This window comes from Cotesia typhae, unplaced genomic scaffold (assembly GCF_013202065.1).
Source record: "Cotesia typhae breed Kobodo isofemale line unplaced genomic scaffold, CoteBio_Ctyphae scaffold_91, whole genome shotgun sequence".
NCBI lineage: Eukaryota > Metazoa > Arthropoda > Insecta > Hymenoptera > Braconidae > Cotesia > Cotesia typhae.
Window position 1 is genome coordinate 2795357 of NW_027423781.1, and position 23295 is coordinate 2818651.

Genomic DNA, 23295 nt, shown 5'->3' on the forward strand with positions numbered 1-23295 from the left:
AAAATGTATGTACAAGTTTTTTTTTTTTTTTAATTTCAATAATTATGCAAATGTAACAATGTGAAAAATAATTAATTAATAATAACATAATTAATTATTCGTAAGTACAGGTCATTTTTTTCTCGTCATTAACTAAACGCAAATAAATAAAAAATAAATAAAAAAAAAAATTGTGACGAAAAATTTTGACCTGATTTAAAAAATACTTATTTATATTTGTATATAGTTATTATAATTTTTATACAATAATTACTGTACAAAATAATTAATTAACTAAAAAAAATTTTTTTTTGTTTTTTGTATTTAAATGTTTTTTTGATATTTTCTAATTATTTTCAACAACTATTTACATTTTATCGACAGCCGATCACTTGAAAATATTTTAATATTCAAGTGAATACAATAATAATTATTTTAATTCATCTTAATGAATAATAATAATAAAAATAATAATAATAATAATGAACAATGATTGAGTATTTATAAAATCGAACAAATTACAAAAATGAACACTAATTTTAATTTTATATAAAAAAAATTACTTAAATTAATGAGATTTAAAGAAGAAAATGGAATAATGAGATTATTAATTAATAATTAATAAAATTTGGCGATTAAAATAATAATAATGTTCATTTTTACCGACAAAATTTGAGCAAATTTCTTCCTAAAATTTTGAATAATCCAGAGACACGGTAGCTTTTGGCGCCAATTATAATTTCACTTGGTGGCGCTAGTATCTAAAGTCTGCGCAGCAGTTCCGATTGTTCCAACTGTTCCAATTGTTCCATGAGCGTATTTTTAACCAAAAACCGAAAACTAAATGAACAATTTGCTCTAAAAAATACTTAATTATAATAATCGACAAATTACTTACAAAATATCATAATTCTACCTGAGATTAAATTATCTATCAATAATAATAATAATCTTCAGTAAAAATATTCATAATAATAACTTGGTCATTATCTATCAAATAATTAATTAAAAGTACATTAATTAGAACAACCGACCCAGAAAAGAAAACAAATTTACATCAAAACCTTGAGCAGTTTATAAAAATTGAGCGAAGAAATATAAATGCAAACATGGCAGCTAGAATAATTAAATAAGGCAGTACAAAAGTGGGTTATGGTATATGGAACTCATTATCTAAGAATAATTACTGATTTTTGTGATAAGTACTGGGCTTGGAGGTTAATTGTCGTTATTAACCATATTTAGGGTTATCATTTGATTTATTTGGACGCTTGGTCCGCGATAGTTGTCGTTATTAGTGCGCGAATTGTTGTTTTGCGCACGAGGTGTTGGTCCCGTTTCTTCCGGCGATTCTGAGCTTGATGAACAATCACCACGTACTAGCACATTGTTCAGTACGTTGTCTCGCTGTTCTGTTGCAAATTGATGGAATGCGCGTGCTGGTACTTGGACTGTTACTTCTCTGTAAAAAAAAATTATTATTATTATTATTGTTATTAGTAGTCACGAAGAATTATTATATCATTTGTTAATTTTTTCAAAGACCTGGAATTTCAACAAAAATTGGAGAATTTTTATGCAATTCTTGTAACAGAAAAAAATTTTATTTTTTGATTAATAGTTGTAAAAAATATTTATTTATTAATAAAAGAAAAAGATTATTGATAAAAAAATTATTGAATGTTATTAAAAGAAAGTAATTTGTTTAGGTAATTGTGAAATTAAAAATTTACTTTTTTAAATTTGAATTTTGGCGGGATAGTGACGTAGGATTACATAGGATTTAAAAACTATATTCATTTTTCTGTTGTTTTATAAAATTAATAAACGGCTTTGTATCTTAAAAAATGTCAATAATTAAGAAATGACCTTGTATCTTGTGAATTACTGTCATTTTTAAATGATATAAGCTCTCCTCGACATTGCACTCATTGAAACCTTTCATTTGAGTATGCACATCAATTTTTTATATATTTTATATATTTATATATATTATATTTATGTATATATGAAAAATATATCAAAAATGCATGTGAGTACTCAAACGAAAGCTCTTGATGAGTGTAATGTCAGGATGAGCTTATATCTTAAAATATGTCAATAATTAAGAAATTACCTTGTATTTTGTCAACTATTGACATTTTTGAAGAAATAAGCTCATCCCCAAGTTACACTCATAAAGACCTTTCATTTGAGTACCCACATCAATTTTTCATATATTTTATATATTTATATATATATTATATATATGTATATATGAAAAATATATAAAAAATGCATGTGGGTACTCAAATGAAAGCTCTTGATGAATGAAACATCGGGATGAGCTTATATCTTCAAAAATTTCAATATTTAAGAATGTACAGTGCAATTTAACAAAATTCATTATTTAATAAAGCAAAATTTCATTTATTTATAGTTTACAAGTGCAAGGTTGTTAGTGACTTTAATGTTTTTAATAGTATATCACAACTCTTACATAACGCAAAAGTCAAAATTATTTTCAAAAAAAATTTAATTTAATTTTAAACCATAAATAAAGAAGAATATAAGTAATTCCGCAAAATAAATAAAAACCCGAAGATAATTATAAAATACAAGAAGCGTAATTTTCATGGTGACTCATAAACAAGTTTGATGCGTAATGCAAGTAAGTATAGTCCGCTCAACTCGTAATTTATTTTTTAAATGTTACTTTTTTTTTTTTAATTTTGTTTTCTTGTTTTCTTCTTATCTTCTAGCTCTTGCTCTTCTATCTTGGATTGTATTATAGCAATGTTATGTTTAGTGCTAACACAGTCGACAGTTTAATAACAGATGGTGAAGTTAGCGAACTATAATGAGCGCGGGGATTCCCTGGTGACGCTGATGACTAACCCGAAGTAACACTCAAATAGAATTACACTTTTAACCACGTAACAAATATCTTCGCAGGGGGTCGGTAAGAAAACTTAAACTTATAATTAGCAACGCCAAGTTTTTATTTTATTTTAGCAATTTTTTGTACTTACTCAGGCGTCCAAACACTTGGGGTGGTGTCTTCATCTTCAACTTGCAGCGACGCGAACACATTTGTTGATGTGGATGTTGTCGTCGTTGTGTTCCCCGAAGTATCTGGATCATCATCGCGGTAATTTGGGTTCGGGTCAACCCAAGTTGGAGGGTGACAAGGCGCTGCTCGAACCAGCCGGTTCTTATCTGTTGGGCTGTTGTTGTTGTTTATCACTGAGGAGTAGATTGGCGGGTCATCGTCCGAGTAGTATTTTGTAGACAAGTACATTTCACCTGAAATTATCATTATTTTGTTGTTAGATTAATATTGCACGACTCATAGTGCGAATCATCGGTACACGGGAAGAAAATAAGAGACTTTCTATAGATATAGTCACTCATCACGATATCTCTGGAACTATAAGACCTAGAGACTTTAAATTTCGCAGGAATATTCCTTTCGCCGAGTAGAGGTCAGCTAAGAACGGATTTTACAAAATTCCACCCACAAGGGGGGTCGCGGGGGCGTTAACAATGAAAAATTCCCGTTTTTAAACTATAGCTCCTATCGACTCCAAAATTGGTAGGAATCTTCTGTAAGAGATGTAGAAAAAGTCTATGGGCAAATTTTACGATAGCTCATCTCACAGGGGTTTGAGAAGGTGGCTGTTAACATTAAAAATTTTTAATTTCCAAGCTATAGCTCCTATAGACTCCAAATTCTCATTTCAAATTTTTTTCTTCGTGTCAATTATTATTCATTTTTGAAAAAAAGCCACGCAAACATTATAATGATTGCACATTGAAAGTTACAATATTAGCTGGAATAATTACATGGATAAAAGGCATACGCTAATTCGATGAAATTTGGAATTTGTGAAAGTCAAAACAATACTCTAATTAAATTTCAAATTTAGATCTAAAAATACAATTTACTATCGTAAAATTGTAAACTGTTGCAGCTCTAACTATTGCAGAAGTCAGAAAAAATCGAGTTATTTTTTTCAATCAATAAGATTGATTTTTGGAGAAATTTGAGAAAAAATCAAAAAAAAAATTTTTTGAAAAAAAATTAAAATTTTTTTTTTCAAATCTCATGAAAAGTTAATCTCTTTGACTGAAAATATTAAGATTTTTGAGAAAAAATTTTTTTTTCATTGAAGAAATGAATAAAAATTGAAAAATTGTTCATAATGGTGATTTTTGCAAAAACAAAGAATTTAAAGCTTAGTTGCATGATGAAAAAAAAAAAAAAATCGCAGCGCTTTGAATTTTTCAGGGATTTTAGGGGACACTTGGAGGTTGAAAAATTACCGACGATATCCTTTGTTACATCAATTTTATCCAAAGTTATACCAAGTTATCCAAATATCCTTAATTATGCGAATTTTTGTCGTTTTTTCAGTTAAAGTTTTCAATAAAAAAAAAATTTTTTTGACAAAAGCTATCCACAGTATCTTATAGAGAATATCGTGTAGTTTTTAAAACCGTCCTTCGATTTCCTATACGATCATTATTTCCAGAGTTATTGATTGTCAAAGTGAAAAAGTACTTTTTTGCTTTGACTGACGATAACTCCGCGGCAAATCATCGTACAGGCTTTTTGATTACGTCAAATTGAAGGGCATTAAATTTTCTAAAAAAACTTTTCAGCGGAACAATGGAAAAAAATTTTTTGAAGCCTGTAGACCTTTTTTAAGACGAGAAAAAATTTGGAAAAATTTTTTTTTGTGGTTTTCTTAGGATTTCTCCAGATCCAAGCTGGAGTTACAGCTCGTTGAAAATCACCCAAAAATTTCGAATTATTTTTGTGACTAGTGTATTATTTTTAAAATTTAAATCAATCACTGTAATTGTTATTTTTACTCACCACTATCTAGCGGCGGAGCAGTAGGATTAAAATTCCAACTTCCAATTTGTCTAAACCATTTTTTATTACCGTGAATATATCCTCCTGAAAATTAATATTTAATAAATAAATAAATCATTTCAATTATCAATCAATAAATTAATTAATTAATTAACGTACTTACTTTTCTTAACCAGTAAAGTGAAAATGGATAGCACCAACAATAATAATATAACTCCTGAAGCTACATAAATTCCTATTGAAAATGTTTTATTGTCTATAACTGAAACAATTTTTATTATTATTATTATTATTATTAATAATATTATGATTAAAATTTATTTAAAAATATAAACTTACATGGAGTTTCAGTGGTTCCAGGAACAGAATTAATTTTTTTACAAAAAGCTTCAGGCACACCAGTTGCCAAAATTTCAGCTTTGTACCCAGAAATGCATTCCCCACATTGAGATTCAGATTTGGCCTTGTTTTCACCTTCCAACCTGTTGTACCTTTTGCAAACGGTGTAATTGACACATTGTTGCGATAATTGATAGCAGTATTGGTGCAATGAACAATCAGAGTCGCTATTGCATGAAAATATATCGTCTCCGGCCCTTACCTAAGAAAGAAAAAAAAAAAGAAGAAAACAAGACATTAAAAAATTGTTAATATTGAAAGAAAAATTTTTTAAAATTTTTTAAAATATTTTACAAGTTTTATTAATACTTACGGGAGCGGATAAAGCCATCAGGTTGATAATAATTATTGTCTGTAACAAAAAAAAATTAATTGGTTAAAAAAAAAAAAAAAAATGAAAATTTTGAAATTGATTTGATTCAGTAAATAATCAATAAAATCACGTAAAAATTTTTTTAAACGAAAAATTCAGTGATTTTTTATATTTTTGAGGTGCATTGACATTAAAAATCAATGTAAATTTGATTTTTAACCAATAATTCAATTAATTATAATGATATTTTGATAATAGTCCAGTGAAATGTATTTTTGTACAGTAAAATAATTTTGTAAGTGCATTGACGCTTAAAATCAATGTAAATTTTATTTTTTCGACAATAATTCAATTAATTATAATGATATTTTGATTATAGTCCAGTGAAATGTGTTTTTGTACGACAAAATAATTTTTTAGGTGCATTGACGCTTAAAATCAACGTAAATTTTATTTTTAAACAATAATTTAATTAATTATAATAATATTTTGATAATAGTCCAGTGAAATGTGTTTTTGTACGGAAAAATAATTTTTTAAGTGTATTGACGCTTAAAATCAATGTTAATAATGGTCTACTGGATAATTAAATTAATTATACTAAAATTAGTTAATAATATTTAGTTGAGATAGCAATAAACATGTCTTTGTATTGAAAATTATGATTTCGGAGCGCATTGATACTCAAAATCAATATAAATGCAGATATAATCAGTACTTTATAAGTTTTGGCAAAATTAATGAATAATATTGAGTTAAAAATGTAATAAACTAATAGTGTCTTTATTATATCATATATTAGATTATTTTTTGAATTACATTGACGCTTAAAATCAATGTAAATACTATTTGATTAATTTAGATCTTATTTAGATATAAATGAAGTTAAAATTCTAACAGAGTAGTGCGTTGGCACAATTAACGATTATTTTGACTTACATTGACGCTCAAAATCAATGTAAATACTGTTTGTTTGATTTAAGTCCTATTTAGATATATCTGAAGTTAAAATTTCAACAGAAAAGTCCACTGACACAATAAAAGATAATTGTGGCTAACATTGACGCTCAAAATCAATGTAAATATATTTTTAATCAATAATTGTTACAATTTTTGTGACATATAATAGTTAAATATCTCTGAAATTGAAACTAAAACTATTGTTATGTGATTCGTAACATTTTTGAACTTCATTGAAATTCAAAATCAATGTAAATACTATTTGATTAATTTAGATCATATTAAGGTATAAGTGAAGATAAAATTTCGATGATAAATGATCTTCGCACAATAAACGATTATTTTGACTAACATTGACTCTTAAAATCAATGTAAATACTATTTCATTAGTTCGGATTACATTAAAGTGATAAGACACCCAAATTTTCATACAAAAACATCTCCGTTCGAAGAACATTACATTGACGCTCAAATTCGATGTAAATATATTTTTAATCAATAGTTGTTTCAATTTTTGTGACATATAATAATTATATGGTTCTGAAATTTTAAATCAAACTGCCTTTATGCAATTTGTGACATTTTTGAACTGCATTGACGTTCAAAATCAAAACAGTTGTTTTACTTCAATATTTCAAGATTTACTGATCCGATTTTCTTGAAAATAAAAAATTTTTCTAAGCCACAAATAAAAACAATAATAAAAAAAAATAGAAAGTCTTATTACACAACACCAAAAAAGGATTCCCATAGCCCAAAAAAAAAAAAAAAAAAAAAAAAAACCCAAGTTCGATGAACGCATAAAACATATTAAAATTTATAGTATTTTTTCGTGACAACCTGTACCCTGGCACTAATTTAGTATCATCGATCACAGGTCAAGATCTGAGATATATTAGATATATTATAGAATCACCATCACAATACAAACAGCAACCATAATAATGATAATAATAATGAGGATTAAAAATCCATGCAGAGAAAATAGAAATGCGGACGATGAGTGTTCCAGTACACATATCTATATGTAAATACATAAATTAAATATCCACATTACATATACATATATATAATATTTTTACACACATAGCGCATACGGGGAGATGAAAGAAATAAAAAAAATAAAAAAAAAAAGTGAATGTGTTTTTATGGCAGCGGAAACTCTGCACATTCCGAATCCACTTACGTGGCATCATTTTATTGGCTCCTGTTTTTTAAATTTCAAGATTAGAGGGTTAGTTATTATTATTAATATTATTATTAAAAATTTTTAAATAATAATAATATTAATTAGTTTGAATTTTTTTTTTTTAATTATTTTTAGTTATTTGAAATAAATAAACTGCTTAAAAAAAATTAATAATAATAATAATAATAAATTAAAAAAAAAAATAATAACAATAAAATAAAAAACAGATTATAATAAATTAAAAATAATAATAAATTTTAGAAATTTTTAAAATGAAATTCAAAATTATTTTTGCTCCAAAAATGATTTTTAATAAAATTTAAAATTTTCTGCAAAAAATAAAATTAAAAAAAAAAATCTCTTCTCGAAGTAAAGTCAAGTGATATTAAAGGGGAAAAAAAAAAAAAAAAAATGATGGCAGTAAAAAAGCTTAGAAAAGGCAAACGCAACATGACTCATCTGATTCTATCCGATCTCTTATATTTTTATTATTATTATTATTATTATTATTATTATTATTATTATGTTACTTCTTGAAATCCAATTCTGATTTTATTTGAAATCATGTTGAATCAATAATAATAATTATAATTATTATTTTTGAGAGAATTTTTTTTTTTTTCCGGTGATAAAATTATAATTTTATTGTCGGAACGTGAGACGTTTTACTAATGCGATTACTTTATACTAAATTAGTCGCGAATTTAGACTGTTTATTTATTTCTTCTTCGATTTAAATTTAAAAGTCATAATTGTGAATTTAAAGAGAGTTGACTTTGAAATCGGATAATGATAGGGGTAATCGATAGGATGATTCACCTATCTTAGTCAGCAAGAAGCTAAATCATATTATGTATCAATTATAATGATAAATAATTGTAATTTATATTTTATTTATTAATAGATTATTCCAGAGAAGTTGTAGAGATATAATTATTGTTTTCAATTGTGTTATGTTACCAATTATCAATTACCTACTGCAATAGCAGCTGTTGATTGTTTATGTAATTATATTGAAAGGTATGATTTTATTGGAAGAGATAAAATTAATTAATAATTATTTTTTATTATTTATAATTTCAGTTATCAATGATAAATATAAAAAATTACGACTACAAATAAATTATAATGTCAGAATAAAATGAAGAAAAAAAAAATATTTAATAGCACAGTGACAACGTTCAGATTTATGACCTCTAAGCGGTGATCAAGTTTCACTGAATTTTAAATATAGAGTTTTAAAATTTTTCAACGCAAAAAATTATTTTATCAAAGTTTGTAATTTTTTATTAATTGAATTAAAAATCGCAGTGGATACACAGTGAAAAATTTTGCCTCAAAAAAATTTTTTTATTGTATGTATTGCGATTTTAAGAAGTTTTAAATTAAGTGGGCCTGCAGGATGTTTTTTAAAAAAATAAAATTTATAGGGTTTAATTTATTAAATTTAATGATAAAATTTTGTTCTTTAGATAGTCATATGAAAAAATCGGTTTTTTTAGTAAAATTTAAGGTCATTGCAAAGGCCTTGACTTGAATTTGTGCCTTTTTGAGGCTTCATATATTATTCTTACCGGTAGTCAATTTATTCTGATAAGTATTTAGGCTATATTCGATTATCTCTAGATACAAAATTAAGAAATAACCTTGTATCTTGTGAATTATTGATATTTCTAGAGATATAAGCTCACTCTGATATTACACTCATCGAGATCTTTCATTTGAGTACCCACCATCAATTTTTCATATATTTTATATATTTATATATATTATATATATATATATATATATATATATATATATATATATATATATATATATATATATATATATATATATATATATATATATATGTATATATGAAAATATATCAAAAATGCATGTAGGTACTCAAATGAAAGCTCTTGATGAGCGTAACATCGAGATGAGCTTATATCTTTAAAAATGTCAATAATTAAAAAATGACATTGTATTTTGTCAATTATTGACATTTTTTGAGATATAAGCTCACCTCGACATTATACGCATTGAGACCTTTCATTTGAATACCCACATCAATTTTTCATATATCTTATATATATATATATATATATATATATATATATATATATATATATATATATATATATATATATATATATATATATATATATATATATATATATATTATATATATGTATATATGAAAAATATATAAAAAATGCATGTAGGTACTCAAATGAAAGCTCTTGATGAGCGTAACATCGGGATGAGCTTATATTTTTAAAAATGTCAATAGTTAAGAGAGTACAGTGCAATTTATCAAATATTTTGTGAACTACCCAAACTATGTACAGTGTCATAAATATAAAAAAATAATTAAGCCAAAGTTTTATTATTAATAATTCTTAAATCTCAGCAGTCACATGATGACTACAGGTTACTCGTTATTATTATTAAAAATTTAATTTAATAATTCAGAATTAATTATGTATTGTCTAAACGTTTAAATGTCACGTATAAATCAAAGGGACAAAGGAGATTTAATGATTTAATAGTAAATATAAAATATAAGTATAACTTTGAAATTGATACCGAGAAATTAGATAAGAAATATTCGTCCAGTCATCGCATCGTATACTATATAGTCGCGCGTGTCGATTTATACTAAATACAAAGGAGAATAAAGATTATATGTATATCATTATTGTAAAATATAAACTACATATAAAAGGGATGCGAATGAAAATAAAACAAAAAAAACTTAGAAGTTAAATAAAGCGTCAAACAAAGAAAAAAAGCAACTAAACGGATAAGTCGTAAAATAGATAATTTATTGGTCTACCAAATATCAAAGTTAAATAAAATTAACTCGCCCATTTTTTTGTTTAGTTTCAAAGGATAAAAATAATTTTATATCGTTTTTCTCGAATAATACTTTTTAAGTTTAAATTGAAAATAAATAGCGTTTGTTGGAAAAATAATTAGGAGTTTTTCTGAAATCTTTTTCTTGAAATAGCTTTATTATTGTTTAATTTTGATAATTTGTAGATTTCATAAAAATCTAATTATTGCAGCCGTCTTCATGGCGCAACTTTTAAAAAATTTAGATGAAAATTAATTTAGCGTATATTTAATAATTTTAAGAAATTTATAACGAATAAATTATGGCAAAAAAAAAATTAGAAAAAAAAGTCGACATGTAGAAATTTAAAAAAATTAAAAATACAATTTTTTGGAACAAATTTTTTTGTTAAATAAAATTAAAAAATTGTAGTGACAGCTAGCTTAAATGTCATAAAATTTAGCCAGTCAGCACGATAGCATTTTTAATTTAAATACGGTTATCCTTAAACTCAACATGTTTCATCTATCAAATTTACTATCGAGATATTTAATATTTTTGGAGCAAGAGAGAAATTTTTTCAAGACAAAAAATCTCTTACTTAATAAGAAGATATTTTTGATTTAAATAAATCTTCTTGGATCAAAATACGTATTTCTTAAAGCAAGAGAAAACTTATTTATTATATAAATAAATTTTCATATAATTTTTTTAAGTGATATAATTAAGAATTTATAACTGGAAGTAATTTACAACATTTATTTGAAGAATACGTTGATTTTGAGTGTCAATGCAGCGTAAAAAAATCATTAATAAATGACTTATTAATTCATAAATCATTAATGAAGAAAGTTGATTGATTTTAAGAGACTTTAAATTAATTTCTTGTAGTACACAGTAAAAAGTTTTGCGTCAATGCGTCAAAAAATATTGTGTTAATTTAATACTTTTGTGTGTTAATGTAACACAGTAAATGTTAAATTTACACATAAAAGTGTTAAATATTTAACAAAACTTTTTGATACAAAATTTTTTGACGCAAAATTTTTTACTGTGTAATATTATTGATAACTTATCATTGAAATTATTCTATAATACTTATTTTTTAAAAATACATTAATTTTTAGTGTCAATGCAGTGTAAAAAGTCATTCACTGTCTTTAAGAAACTTTAAATTCATTTTTTGAGGTAATATATTATAAACAATTTATGAATAAAACTAATTTATTGTACTCATTAAAAAAAATGTATTAATTTTTAGTGTCAATTCAGGACAAAAATCACCGATTTTCATGGTTTGATAACATGAAAAATGATATCTAATGTTATTGTCGAAATTAATAAAATAACATTATTATTATTATTATTATTTTAACAATTAAAAGCACTAAAAAACCTTTTTCAAACTTCTACATAAAAATAAATTTCTTTAATTAAATTTTTCGTACTTAAAAAAAAACTCATCAAAAAAATATTCCCAAAAATTTTCCTTTAACTTCATTCTTAAAAAAAAAAAAACTTCAAACATTCATAAATACAAAAATTCTTTAAAAAAACAACAAATAATGTAACAATTTCCCCCCTCAAAAAAATTAAAATCTTTTCTGTACTTTATTTCCTAAAATTCTCAAAATTTTCCCTAAACTTCACTAAAAAAATAAAAAAAAACTTCAAACTTTCACTTAACCAAAATTTCCTTAAAATTTTAAACAATTTAACAATTTCTCCTCTTTAAAAAATTAAAAATTTTTTTTTTTACATTAGTCCCTAAAATTCTCAAAATTTTCCCTCAACTTCACCAAAAAAATTTCAAACTTTCACCTACCCCAATGATCCTTAAAATTTTAAACATTAAAATAATTTTCCCGCTTTAAAATTCACAAATTTGTTTTAAAAAACTCGCGAAAATTTAAAACTTATTGCGTCAGAATCTGTCATCTATATTTATATACATTTCATCCATCTTCACTTTCTGTAAAATAGATCCACACGATCCTTAATTTTTTTCCACTCGTACTCCATCTTAAGATCCCCTAAAAATTACAAAATAATAATAACAATAAAAAACTAGCTCAAGGTTAATAAATATTGGCTAAAATAAACCGTAATAAAAAAAAATTTAATTAGATATAACTAATAGCAATAGCGATACAATTATCTCCAGTAACAGCAACAATAATAATAATAATAATAATAATACTAAAAATAAATATGTTTGCATTAATATTACTCATGCCACTTGTTGAACTCTTGTCTACACAATAAATCTGCCTTACACTTGACATACACATGGCTTATTGAATTTTTACAATATTCTAATTAAATCACTGAAAAAAAATTTTTTTCTAAGAATTAAATAATAAAAATTGACTTACAGTAATAAGCGACTTAAGATCCATGTTTGATAAAAAAATAATAATCAAAATTATTTAAAAAAAACCAATAATTTTTTAACCATGCGCGGTTGTGTCTAATCACCCGCACTTTAAATAGCATTCGGATTTTTTAATAATTAAAACACTTTTCTTTTCGATAATTTTGAATATTTTTAATAAATCACTGAGAAAAATTATAATTAATTAATATTGCAAGGAAGAATAATTAGACACTAAAATTATTTATTAGATCGCGATCGATAGAGCTGGCAGCGGTCGTGAGATCTAACATGTACTGGCAGTCTTCGACAAGTTTGAACAGGCATGAATCTCTTTCTCTTTCTTCTGCAACAGAAGATCTATAGGAGTGGGGGGATCCAGACATGGATAGATCGTTAGTCTGACCCGTAGCTTACACTACTTACTCTACTATTACTTCTTGTTTATGTTTACGTTTATGATTATTATTATTGTTAACCTGCTGAGTGCCGGAAAGAAGAGACATGTGATTTTTTGATTAATTTTTTTTATCAAAAAATTATGAGTGTAATTTTTATTTTTTTTTTTGGTGAAATATTTTCTTTGGTGAGTTTTTTGAATGAAGAATTCTTTGTAAAAAGAAAAATATTTTTTACTATTTTTAAGTGAAAAATAATTTTTTTAATTTAGTTTTGTTTTGAAACATTTTGATTTTTTTAAGTTTGAAAGCTCGATTTTGAGTTTAATATTGGAGATACGGAAAAATTACAAAAGACCTTTTTGTAGGAAATTTTATTTGATAGAAAAAGGTTTCTTATTATTTTTGTCAGAGTAGTAGATTTTAATTTTTAATAAAAAATAGAAAGAAATATTTAAAAATTTTTTATTTTAAAAATTTATTTTTGAAAGATTTAATTATAATTAAAAAATTTTAAGCGAGAATAATAATTTTTTTTTTTTTTTAAGGCTTTCAAGGTCAAAATTCTAGTTTTCAAAGTCGAATCTTGTCGACCTTGAAAACATTTTTTTATTGTAAAAAATTTTACTTTTTATCAAAAATGATTTTTATAAAATTTTACTTAAAAATTTCAAAAATACAAAAATATTTTTTTTAATAAAAAAAAAATTGAAAAAAAAAAACTGTAAATAAAAGAAAATTTTAGCATTGCTTTTTTTTTTTTTTAATAAAAAAATCATAAAAATCATAAAAAATGTTTTTAATTAAAAAAATAAAAGTAAAATTTTTTCTAACATAAAAATAATAAAAAAAAATTTTTTTTAAAGAAGAAAAAATTGAAAAAACTTTTTTTATCAACTAAAAAATTGCAATAAAATTTTTTAATAAAATAAAAACTGTAAAAAAAAATTTTTTAATAAAATAAAAATTGTAAAAAAAATTTTTTTCCTTAAAAAAAAAAAAAAGTCTAAATTTTCTGAATTTTAAAATTACAAATTTTATAAAAAAGCTAACAATATTAATAATGACTAATGAGATGTAAAGATCCACATTTATAGATAACTAGACGTCCCTGGAAGATGGAAGAGTAAGATGACTCATTTAAATCGAACCGCTTGTAGGTCGTTCAACGGATGAGACGGAGATCCCCAACAAATACAAACATAAACACATAAGAACACACACACACACACAAATGTATACATACATTAAAAAAATCCACGGGCAAATTTCAACACATACACACACAAGCAATATAATCACAATGTCACTGTAACACATTACAGTAGCTCAGTGTGCATGTATCTTCATCTTCTGTCCGTGAATCACTCACACGAATACTTTTATTTCCCACAATCGACACCTTGCCTTCTATATTTCTATATTTGAATTGTATTCGATATGATGTATAATAACAATATGTAATGTGTGTAAATAGGTACACATGTGTGTATGCTAACAAGACCGACAGAGATAACATGACGATTTTTAACGTCAAACTTACGATATGTTAAATTAACTACCCGTGAATCGTCTCTTTTTATCTTACATTGAATATATTAATCTTTTTTAATTTTTTTAGATTTTTACTTTTATTTCTCGCGGTTTTTATCTTAACTTACTATTAATTTTATTTTAAGTTATTAGTAAACGTGATTACATATTAATTGAATATTAAGGAGATTTAAGTACTCTCCTAGTGTAAAGAATGTTTATAAAAAAATAATACGTAGAAATATTTTTATTGGGCATCTTAAAATTAATTTTTAAATTAATTGATAACGTTTTTGAGGAAATTTACTCATTGAATAATTATTAACATTTAATTGACTAATAAAAAATATGGCATTCTGAATTACCGGTATACAGAAAGAAAAATTTCTTGACTGCATGGAAAGAACAAGATGACACTGGATATCATCTTAGATTATACTGAGTGAAAAAAATTTGTAGATAATACCTAGATTATAATGAGTATAATCCAGATTATAATGGGTATAATCCAGATTATAATGGGTATAATCCAGATTATAATGGGTATAATCCAGATTATAATGGGTATAATCCAGATTATAATGAGTATAATCCAGATTACACTGATTATAATCCAGATATCACGCAGTATAATCTAGATTTTTCTAGTTAATATTTGAAATTTTATTTCACCACAGATATCACTGAGTATAATCTGGGATGATATACAATGTCATCTTGTTCTTTCCGTGTGGAGAACAAAATTCTTGGTTCAAGAAAATTTTCGGGTGCCTGAAGGAAGACCGAAGTTGTGTTGGCCAAAGTAAAAAATTTTCTTGAAATTCTTTACTTGGTGGAAGGAATTTTTTTTTTAATTCAAATTATCATAAATACTTGATACAATAAATTTTTATATTTGATCAAGATTTTGAGATACTTTAGGGAAGCAGCGCCACCTAGAGTATCGTTCAAGAAGCCTAAGACTAATAAAAGATAACTAGTCGATATTGTCAAGGAGTTAATAACTATAAATTGTTAAAAACAAAATTTTATTTTTTCATCAAATTTATAAAAATACCTCAAAAAATTTTTTTTTTGTTAAAACCTTTAATTCTAAAAGGATCTAATTACAAAAATAATCTTTATCAATAATTTACTTCCTCCGAACATAAATTATCAGAAAGTTGAAAGAAGTTTTTTTTGCAGTGACACTGAAAATCAATGCACTCTGAATTTTTCGTCAAGCATTGACGCTGGATCCAGCAGTATCCGCCCAGAATTGGATAGCAGGTGATATTATCAATAGCCATATGATTTACCGTGCAGATACATTTTTATTGGAGCATTGAGTGTGCCAAGGGTCACTGCAGTCCCAGGTGTCAATGCAGGATGAAACATGGGTCGCTAAAAATGAGACAGCGTAACAATGAATGAATCGTAATATTAAAGCAGACAAATAAATACTTACACCTGATGCACTGATGGGTTGACAACGGCACGTAGCCTGGTTTGCATTGACACTTATTATTGACACATTGAAATCCTTTTCGACATTGGTTGTTTTCAGAACAAACTCCATTTAAAACCGGATCACACATTGTGTTATTCGATGTGTAATTTTTGTTGCAAACAAATATTACATTGTCGGAACATTTAAATTTATGTGAAACATATTCTGAATTGAATGTACAGGACGTTCCGAGTGTTACTGCGTCAATGTAATTGTGTTTTTAGAAGCTAATTCAGAAAGCTACATAGAAAGGATATCTTGATTAATGTAAAAAACTTGCTTTTCTCTTCAACCAAAAACAAAATACGCCCTTAATTAAGTAAAAATAATTTTTACATAAAAGAGTTTAAAATACTTAACTTGAAATAAGAAAATTATTTGAGTGAAAAATATTATTTCTTAAATCAAGAAAAAAGTTCCTAATGACAAATTCTTTTTTAATCTCAGCTGAAGAACGGCTTATTCTTAACTCTAGAAATACTTCATCTGATTGAAGATTATTTTATTTTATTAAGTTAAAAAATAACTTTCTTAAGACAAGAAGTTTTAAGCCATAAAAATTGAAACATAAATCCGATATGTCAAAGCCGGGACTCGAACCTAGAACATTTTGATTGTAAGTCCCACATGTTACCCCTCTAGCCATATAGAGCTGTGAAGATAGTGATTTACTTTTAACTACAAGTAGCGCTAGTGCAGTTTTCCCATTCTTTTCACTTTGACTAACTTAGATCTGCCGTATCTCCACTACACGTCGAAGGTTCGGCTCTTAGCGATGAAGACTCTAGCCAAGGAAACTTTCTTGGTGCAAAAAAGTAAATTCTTGTCGTATTATTCTCGGGACATAAATCTAATATTTTTGGTTGGAGTATGAATATTCTCGGATTAAGTAAATTGTATTCTTCGCTTAAGAGATTTTGATTTTGTATGAAGAATAATTATTTATTCGATCAATGATTTTTTCTCAATTAAAAATTGTGGAATATAGTATATTATTTTACTTAATTTGAGCATATTTCGGTGTTCCTTAGCGACATTAAAAAAATGTATTAGACGAAGATAAATTTCCTTGAAGCAAGACATCATCTCTATCTGTGTGCAGAAAAAGTTATTGAAAGAAGCTTACTTGGTTCGCATTGATGCTTGTCTATAATTTTGTGATCAGACTTGCATTGACACTTGTTATCAATGCACCTCGAATTTTTAATAGGGCATGGAAATGTAGGCTCTCGGCAGGGACTTCCTAGAGCCTGAGAGCACTCATTTCTGGCAGTTTCGATGTAATAACTTTTGCATGCACATTGCCTATTAGAACACACTGCATTGAGAATGTTATAACAGTGCGAATTTTCCTCACACGCTCCACCTAAGTACTCTGCAAAAATTAATCAGAATCACTTATAACCAACTGCATTAAAATTTCTTTTCCGTCTTACTTACTTGGCAGGCATATGGATCCTCTGATGAAGTAATCCTGGCTGCATTGGCAGTAATGATCAATGCACATGGAATTTTCCACTATACAGTCATCGTGTATCTTGCAAGGCGATTTTAGTTGTGATTTATACTCATAACTATTGACAGCTGTCGTATATGAGGTGCATGTACAAGTATTGTTTGAACACTCAGCGAATTTTAGCCCGTAACAATCTGAATCTTCGTTACAAGTGTCGCCCAAAATCATGGTACACGTGTAGTGTCTACTGTCAAAATCGCAGCTAATTCTATGCGCAATAATTAGCACAAAAATTGAAATTTTCATTGAAAAAGTCAGAAATTTTTTTAATTCCATAATTTTATTAGAATTTTTAAACTTTGTCTTACTTCACTCGATTTTAGTTTCAATAAAAGTAAGTATTTTTTTCCATTTAACGACTATTGTTTTCGAAGCAATTCAATTATAGAACAGAAAAATCGGTGATAAAATAACTTCGAGATTAATAACATTGAATAAAATTTTTAAAATAGATTTTTATCTAGGTAATTAAATATCCTATTATTTTTATTTTTATACGATATATTTTTGAGCGTTCCTATTTGACAATAAGAAAGTCAAACCCATAATTACAAATTACAAAGAGTTTCTGAGAGTATGATTAGTTTTTTAAGATTGTTTTTTTTTTTTTTTAAATAATTCTTAACTTCCCGCTAAAAAAATTACAAATTTTCAAAAATCGGGAAGTTATTAACCTCTTATACACGGAAAAAAGTAAACTGTAATAAATGATAGTCGAGTTGTAATAAGTAATGATCAACTGATAAAATTACCATTTCAAACAGTAAAATCGTGATTTTACTAGTCACTATGTAATATTTATTATTTAAATGCTACAATTTATTGTTTACACGCTAAAAAATACTATTTCAAACAGTAATAATCGCTATGTGAAAGTCGAAAATGTTAAAGTATAATAATTAAGAACTTTGACTTTGATATTTATAATTTCGTATGTAAAAATGATCGTATGATATTTAAAAAATATAAACTACAGTTAGTAAATTTTTATATAAGCAACGTCAATCTTCTAAATTAAAATACATGAAAGTTTTGAAGTTAGTCATAGGTCAAAGCTCGCAAAAAACGGGCCACGATTCATTATTGGTTAAAATTAAAGCGCGCGCGTAGCGCGCTATTTAAATTTCTAGTATTTACAAAGTAAAATGGTAAATTTTAAACGCAACGCTAAAGATGGAACCGTAATTATTGATGTGCTTCGACGGGTAAAATATACATTTTAAAAGTAGAATTTTTACTGTTTCAAACGTTAAATTCTCCCAGAGTGTAGGACCTTCCCCTTCTCCTTATTTGTAACGTTAGTGCTCTTGCAGAGCATTAGCATGTACTACAGTCGAATCGCGTTACGAGTCCGGCTTATTTTCTTTGTTTTTGAACCAGACTCGCGTTAATAAGAGAGAGACACAAGGAGGACTCATAACGCGACTTGACTGTATTTTTTTTGCCAATGCGCATGACTTTTTTAACACGTGTTGGACAGCACCGATTTCAATATTGCCAAAATAGCCAGAAATACGTGGTTAATAAAACTTCTGACAAAAATGACCCTCCAACGTTCTTATAACGTTGCGGTTAGGTGATAGTCTCGCGTTCGTTAAGGTTACTATTCGAAAATTACTATTCGAAACTCGGTTAGGGCAATATTTTTCTGAATTTATTTTTAAGGCAAGCGTAAGACTTCTTCACAATGAATGAATGCAAATGTATTGAAATCTTGTCCCCTCCTCCAGCTCCTCTAAAAACTCCGAAAATAAAAAAAAAAAAAAAAATATTAATTAAACAAAAAAAAAAAAAAAAAAAAGACAAAATAAAAAAATTTTTTTATTTATAGTTTTTTTATTGTTAATTTTTTTGTTAATCCCGATAGCAAATTTAATAAATTATATCCGAAAATAATATTTAAAACTATAAAATTTAAATAGTCAGGGTTGTTATTTACTATTATTATTTTTAAAAATTACTTGGCGTGATATTACAAAATACATATTAAAATGGCGATTTTTACTGTTTGAAACTGTAATTTTTAAAGATGAAAGAGTCGTTATTTACTATAGTGACCGCTACTAATCACTTATTTTGGATATTAAATTATAAATTGTGGCTTTTATACTTTCTACATTTAGATTTGTAATATTTACATTTTTGCCACCCTGATGTCCACTGTACAGTTTGAAACTGTAAAAAGTAACCGGAATCCGAGTGAATTTTACAGTTTACTTTTTTCCGTGTAACTTTTAAATGGCTTGGCCAAATTTAGATTTTAAATGCAATTTGGACTAATTCGGGCCGACAGATTTCGAGAAATTTCAAAAAATCCGTGAAAAAATTTTTTTTCAAAAGTGTTTTTTTTGGAATAACTTTTAAACGGCTCTATCAATCAACTCCAAAAACTATTCAGCTCTAAACCGTGAAAAACCACGTCGTGCGCCACTAATCCGGTCAAAATCGGTTGATTCGTTCGAGAGATATCGTGTACGAAAGAAAACCAGAAAAAGTGTTTTTTTTTTGGAATTACTTTGAAATTTTTCAGATAAAAAATTTTTGTTTTAGATTCTTTTGAAGGACATGAAAAACTGCATTGATTCGAAATCCGTATAATTAGCTCTAAATTGTCTTTTTCGAAGTTTTCATTACTTTTTCGGGATTTTTTCTGTTAAAAAATTTTTTTTTGCCAAAAATATCGATACTATCTTGAAGTCAACATTTCAACAAACAGAATGACATAAAAAAAATTTTTTTTCATCGAAAAAACAGTAAGATACGCGTGATCGAAGATATTCATTTTCCATTGTCAAAAAAAATTCAACTTTTTCCCGCGTGATCTAGACGTCGCTCGTCGCTCTTTTGCAAATGGCGGGCATGTAAACATTACTACACATTTTCCACGTTTTTAAATCATAATTATAAATTTATTTCTGTTATATTTATTTATTTATTTATTTATTACCATGAATTCGTGGAAAGAAATAACGATTGATAATAAAAAATGTTTAATTTCTATTTACAATAATAAAAATCAATGGAAAATAATGTTGACTGATTTTCGAGAGTTATTTACTGAGTTGTTGTCAATGGAAAAAATAACAAATAAATGCCAAGTAAGTTTAAAAAAAAAAAAAATTTAATTAATTAAAATTAAAAAAATCCAAATTAAATAATTTTTTTTATTAATTAAATAAGAATTTAAAAAATATTTTTAAAAAATGACGCGAATAGTTTTTTAAATTTTCTACATGAGAAATTTTTATTATGCAAAATTTAAGAGACTTGTCAAAATTTTTTTTGATAATTAAATTAGAACTAAAAAATTTTTTTTAAAAATGGCGGGCAAAGTTTTTTAAATTTTCTACATGAGAAATTTTTACTATGCAAAATTTAAGAGACACATCAAATATTTTTTACGATAATTAAATTCAATTAAATTAAATTGAAAGGTTACCAATTTTTCCATTCTAAAAAAAATTTTAGAGCGTCAATTTTTAAAGATATATTTTTTTTTATAATAATTCATCATTTGGTAATTTTGTATTTTATTTTTATTAAATTAACAGGAATTAAATCCATTATTAAGCATCGAGGATTTTGACATAAACTCAATAGTTGAAGACTTATTGACAAATTTACCAGAATTTGTATCTGAAAAATCCTCGACATCAAAATTGGAATTGACAAAAAAAATCGAAGGTGGTATTTTCAAATTCGCTGTCGATTTAAAGGCGTGTAAAGACAGCAATGAGTTTTTTGAAGTAATCACCAGGCCTCTTTGTCTTGGTATAGTTGAGTTCGGCCGAGAAAACGATATTCTTATTGATGAGATAATTAAAAAAGACACTGAAATCAGGGAAATTGAGGGAATGAATGATATTCATTTTTACCGTAAGTTTTATAACACTTATGTTGCAACTTCTTTTTAAATTTTAAGCTAAAGAACAATTGTGAGCTAGACTTTAGTGAAAATTGTAAATTACTTAAAAGCAATATTGTTAAGGACGTTCATGCGTGAGAGTTAATAATAGATGAAAATTTAGATTTTTGAGTTTCAATAAGTTTAATTATGTAGTTATCTTTTCGAAAAAGTTAAAAACTCTTTATCGATTACTTAAAAAAGTTATTAATGATTTAAAATAAAATTTCTAACATACAATTTTATGACAAATCGGTATTCTTTTTAAATTAAAATTATAATATTTATATTATTAAAGTATAAACTATAATAAATAATCTTTAAAATATTATTTGATTCATGTAGTTAATATAATTCAATTGAAAAAATTGTCTTGACAAACGTTTTAATTAAATATTTATTATTTTATTTGATATAATTAAAACTATTTTGATTGATTTTTAATCGAATTTAAAGCCAGGCTTAGAAGCTTACTATATAAATATACACAAGCACACTGACCGTAAAAACATTGTAAAGGTTGACCTTTTAATCTGTCAATAAGTGTGCGTTGACATCCACCTAATTATATGATTAAAAATACCGATATTGCCTAATTTAATTTAATTAACAATTAAAATTCACCTCAAATTAACGACTAAGATTTATTTACTGATATTTTGCAATAAATGCCAAAAAAATATTTAGGATAAATAAAAAATAGTTATAAATCATTGTAAAATTATTGATATATATTTAAAAATTTTTCTCTAGACTCCAACAAATTTCGTAAAAATTTAGTCTTTATTTGACTCTAGCGTAGCGCATTAACGTGCTTAAGTTAAATAAATAAATAAAAAATACCAAAATATATTTTTTAGTAATTAAAATTTGATTAATATTAATTTTTTAGCTCATAAGAGAACAAGGGTGTTTAGTAGATCGCATTTGCCCCCCGTAAAGTCTAATTACAGTCAGAATGAGCTCTATCAAAGTTTTAAACATTTTTTTCATCGAGACGAAGGATTGTTCAGAAAAGTTTATGTCAAAGATGATGACAGTGTTGGGTAAGAAAAAAAATTCCAGATTTATTCCGTACTTAAAGTGTTTTAATTATTTACTCCCGATTTTTACAGTGCAATTATAATTAATAATTATTAACAAATATTTTTACAGTTTTAAATTTATAATTATATTTTTCAGAGAAAATATTGAACAACAATTAGAGAATCCTGATGATTTAAATCAGCTGGAGGAAACCAATGAAAATGAAAAGAGTGTCGAAATTTATGATGAGAATATTAAAAAAAATTCAACTGATCTAGGAATCGTTGAAGTTCCAGTAGATATTGAAAATAATCATAAAAATATAGTTGTCAAAAATCCAGAGGCTGAAAAAAACGATCAGAAAAATTCAAAGCGTCCAAGTGGATCAAAACTCGATTTGAAGAGCAAAAAGCGGGTTAAGAAAAAATTAAGTGATTTTATATCGTGAAATTTTTATTGAAATAAAAATTTATTTTTTATATATTAAAAGTTGGACATTTTCCACGCCTCATAACGCGAAGCATAGATGT

At 25.7% G+C, this 23295-nt stretch overlaps 3 protein-coding genes across 4 annotated transcripts; 1 reads left to right on the top strand and 2 right to left on the bottom strand.

Annotated features, from left to right (window-relative positions):
- Nucleotides 1–34: 34 nt before the first annotated feature.
- On the bottom strand, nt 35–13201 carry LOC141537400 (uncharacterized). Its single transcript, XM_074258384.1, has 7 exons — nt 12901–13201; nt 5553–5591; nt 5180–5441; nt 5004–5102; nt 4841–4924; nt 2991–3264; nt 35–1441 (listed from the first exon to the last, which is right to left on the bottom strand). Exons 1-7 carry the CDS (start codon nt 12922–12924, stop codon nt 1198–1200), a joined length of 1026 nt encoding a protein of 341 aa, XP_074114485.1. The 5' UTR covers nt 12925–13201; the 3' UTR covers nt 35–1197.
- A 2651-nt stretch (nt 13202–15852) lies between these two features.
- Nucleotides 15853–18563, bottom strand: LOC141537468 (uncharacterized). 2 transcript variants are annotated; one of them, XM_074258471.1, is made up of 5 exons: nt 18144–18563; nt 17760–18043; nt 17446–17694; nt 16278–16517; nt 15853–16213 (listed from the first exon to the last, which is right to left on the bottom strand). In XM_074258471.1, exons 2-5 carry the CDS (start codon nt 18001–18003, stop codon nt 16125–16127), a joined length of 822 nt encoding a protein of 273 aa, XP_074114572.1. In that variant the 5' UTR covers nt 18004–18043; nt 18144–18563; the 3' UTR covers nt 15853–16124. The 2 variants fall into 2 exon arrangements, with proteins under 2 accessions (XP_074114572.1, XP_074114570.1); XM_074258469.1 differs by having other exon boundaries at nt 17760–18562.
- Nucleotides 18564–20661: 2098 nt separating this feature from the next.
- Nucleotides 20662–23246, top strand: LOC141537440 (uncharacterized). The gene is made up of 4 exons (XM_074258435.1): nt 20662–20933; nt 21387–21711; nt 22632–22785; nt 22922–23246. Exons 1-4 carry the CDS (start codon nt 20784–20786, stop codon nt 23211–23213), a joined length of 921 nt encoding a protein of 306 aa, XP_074114536.1. The 5' UTR covers nt 20662–20783; the 3' UTR covers nt 23214–23246.
- Nucleotides 23247–23295: the final 49 nt, after the last annotated feature.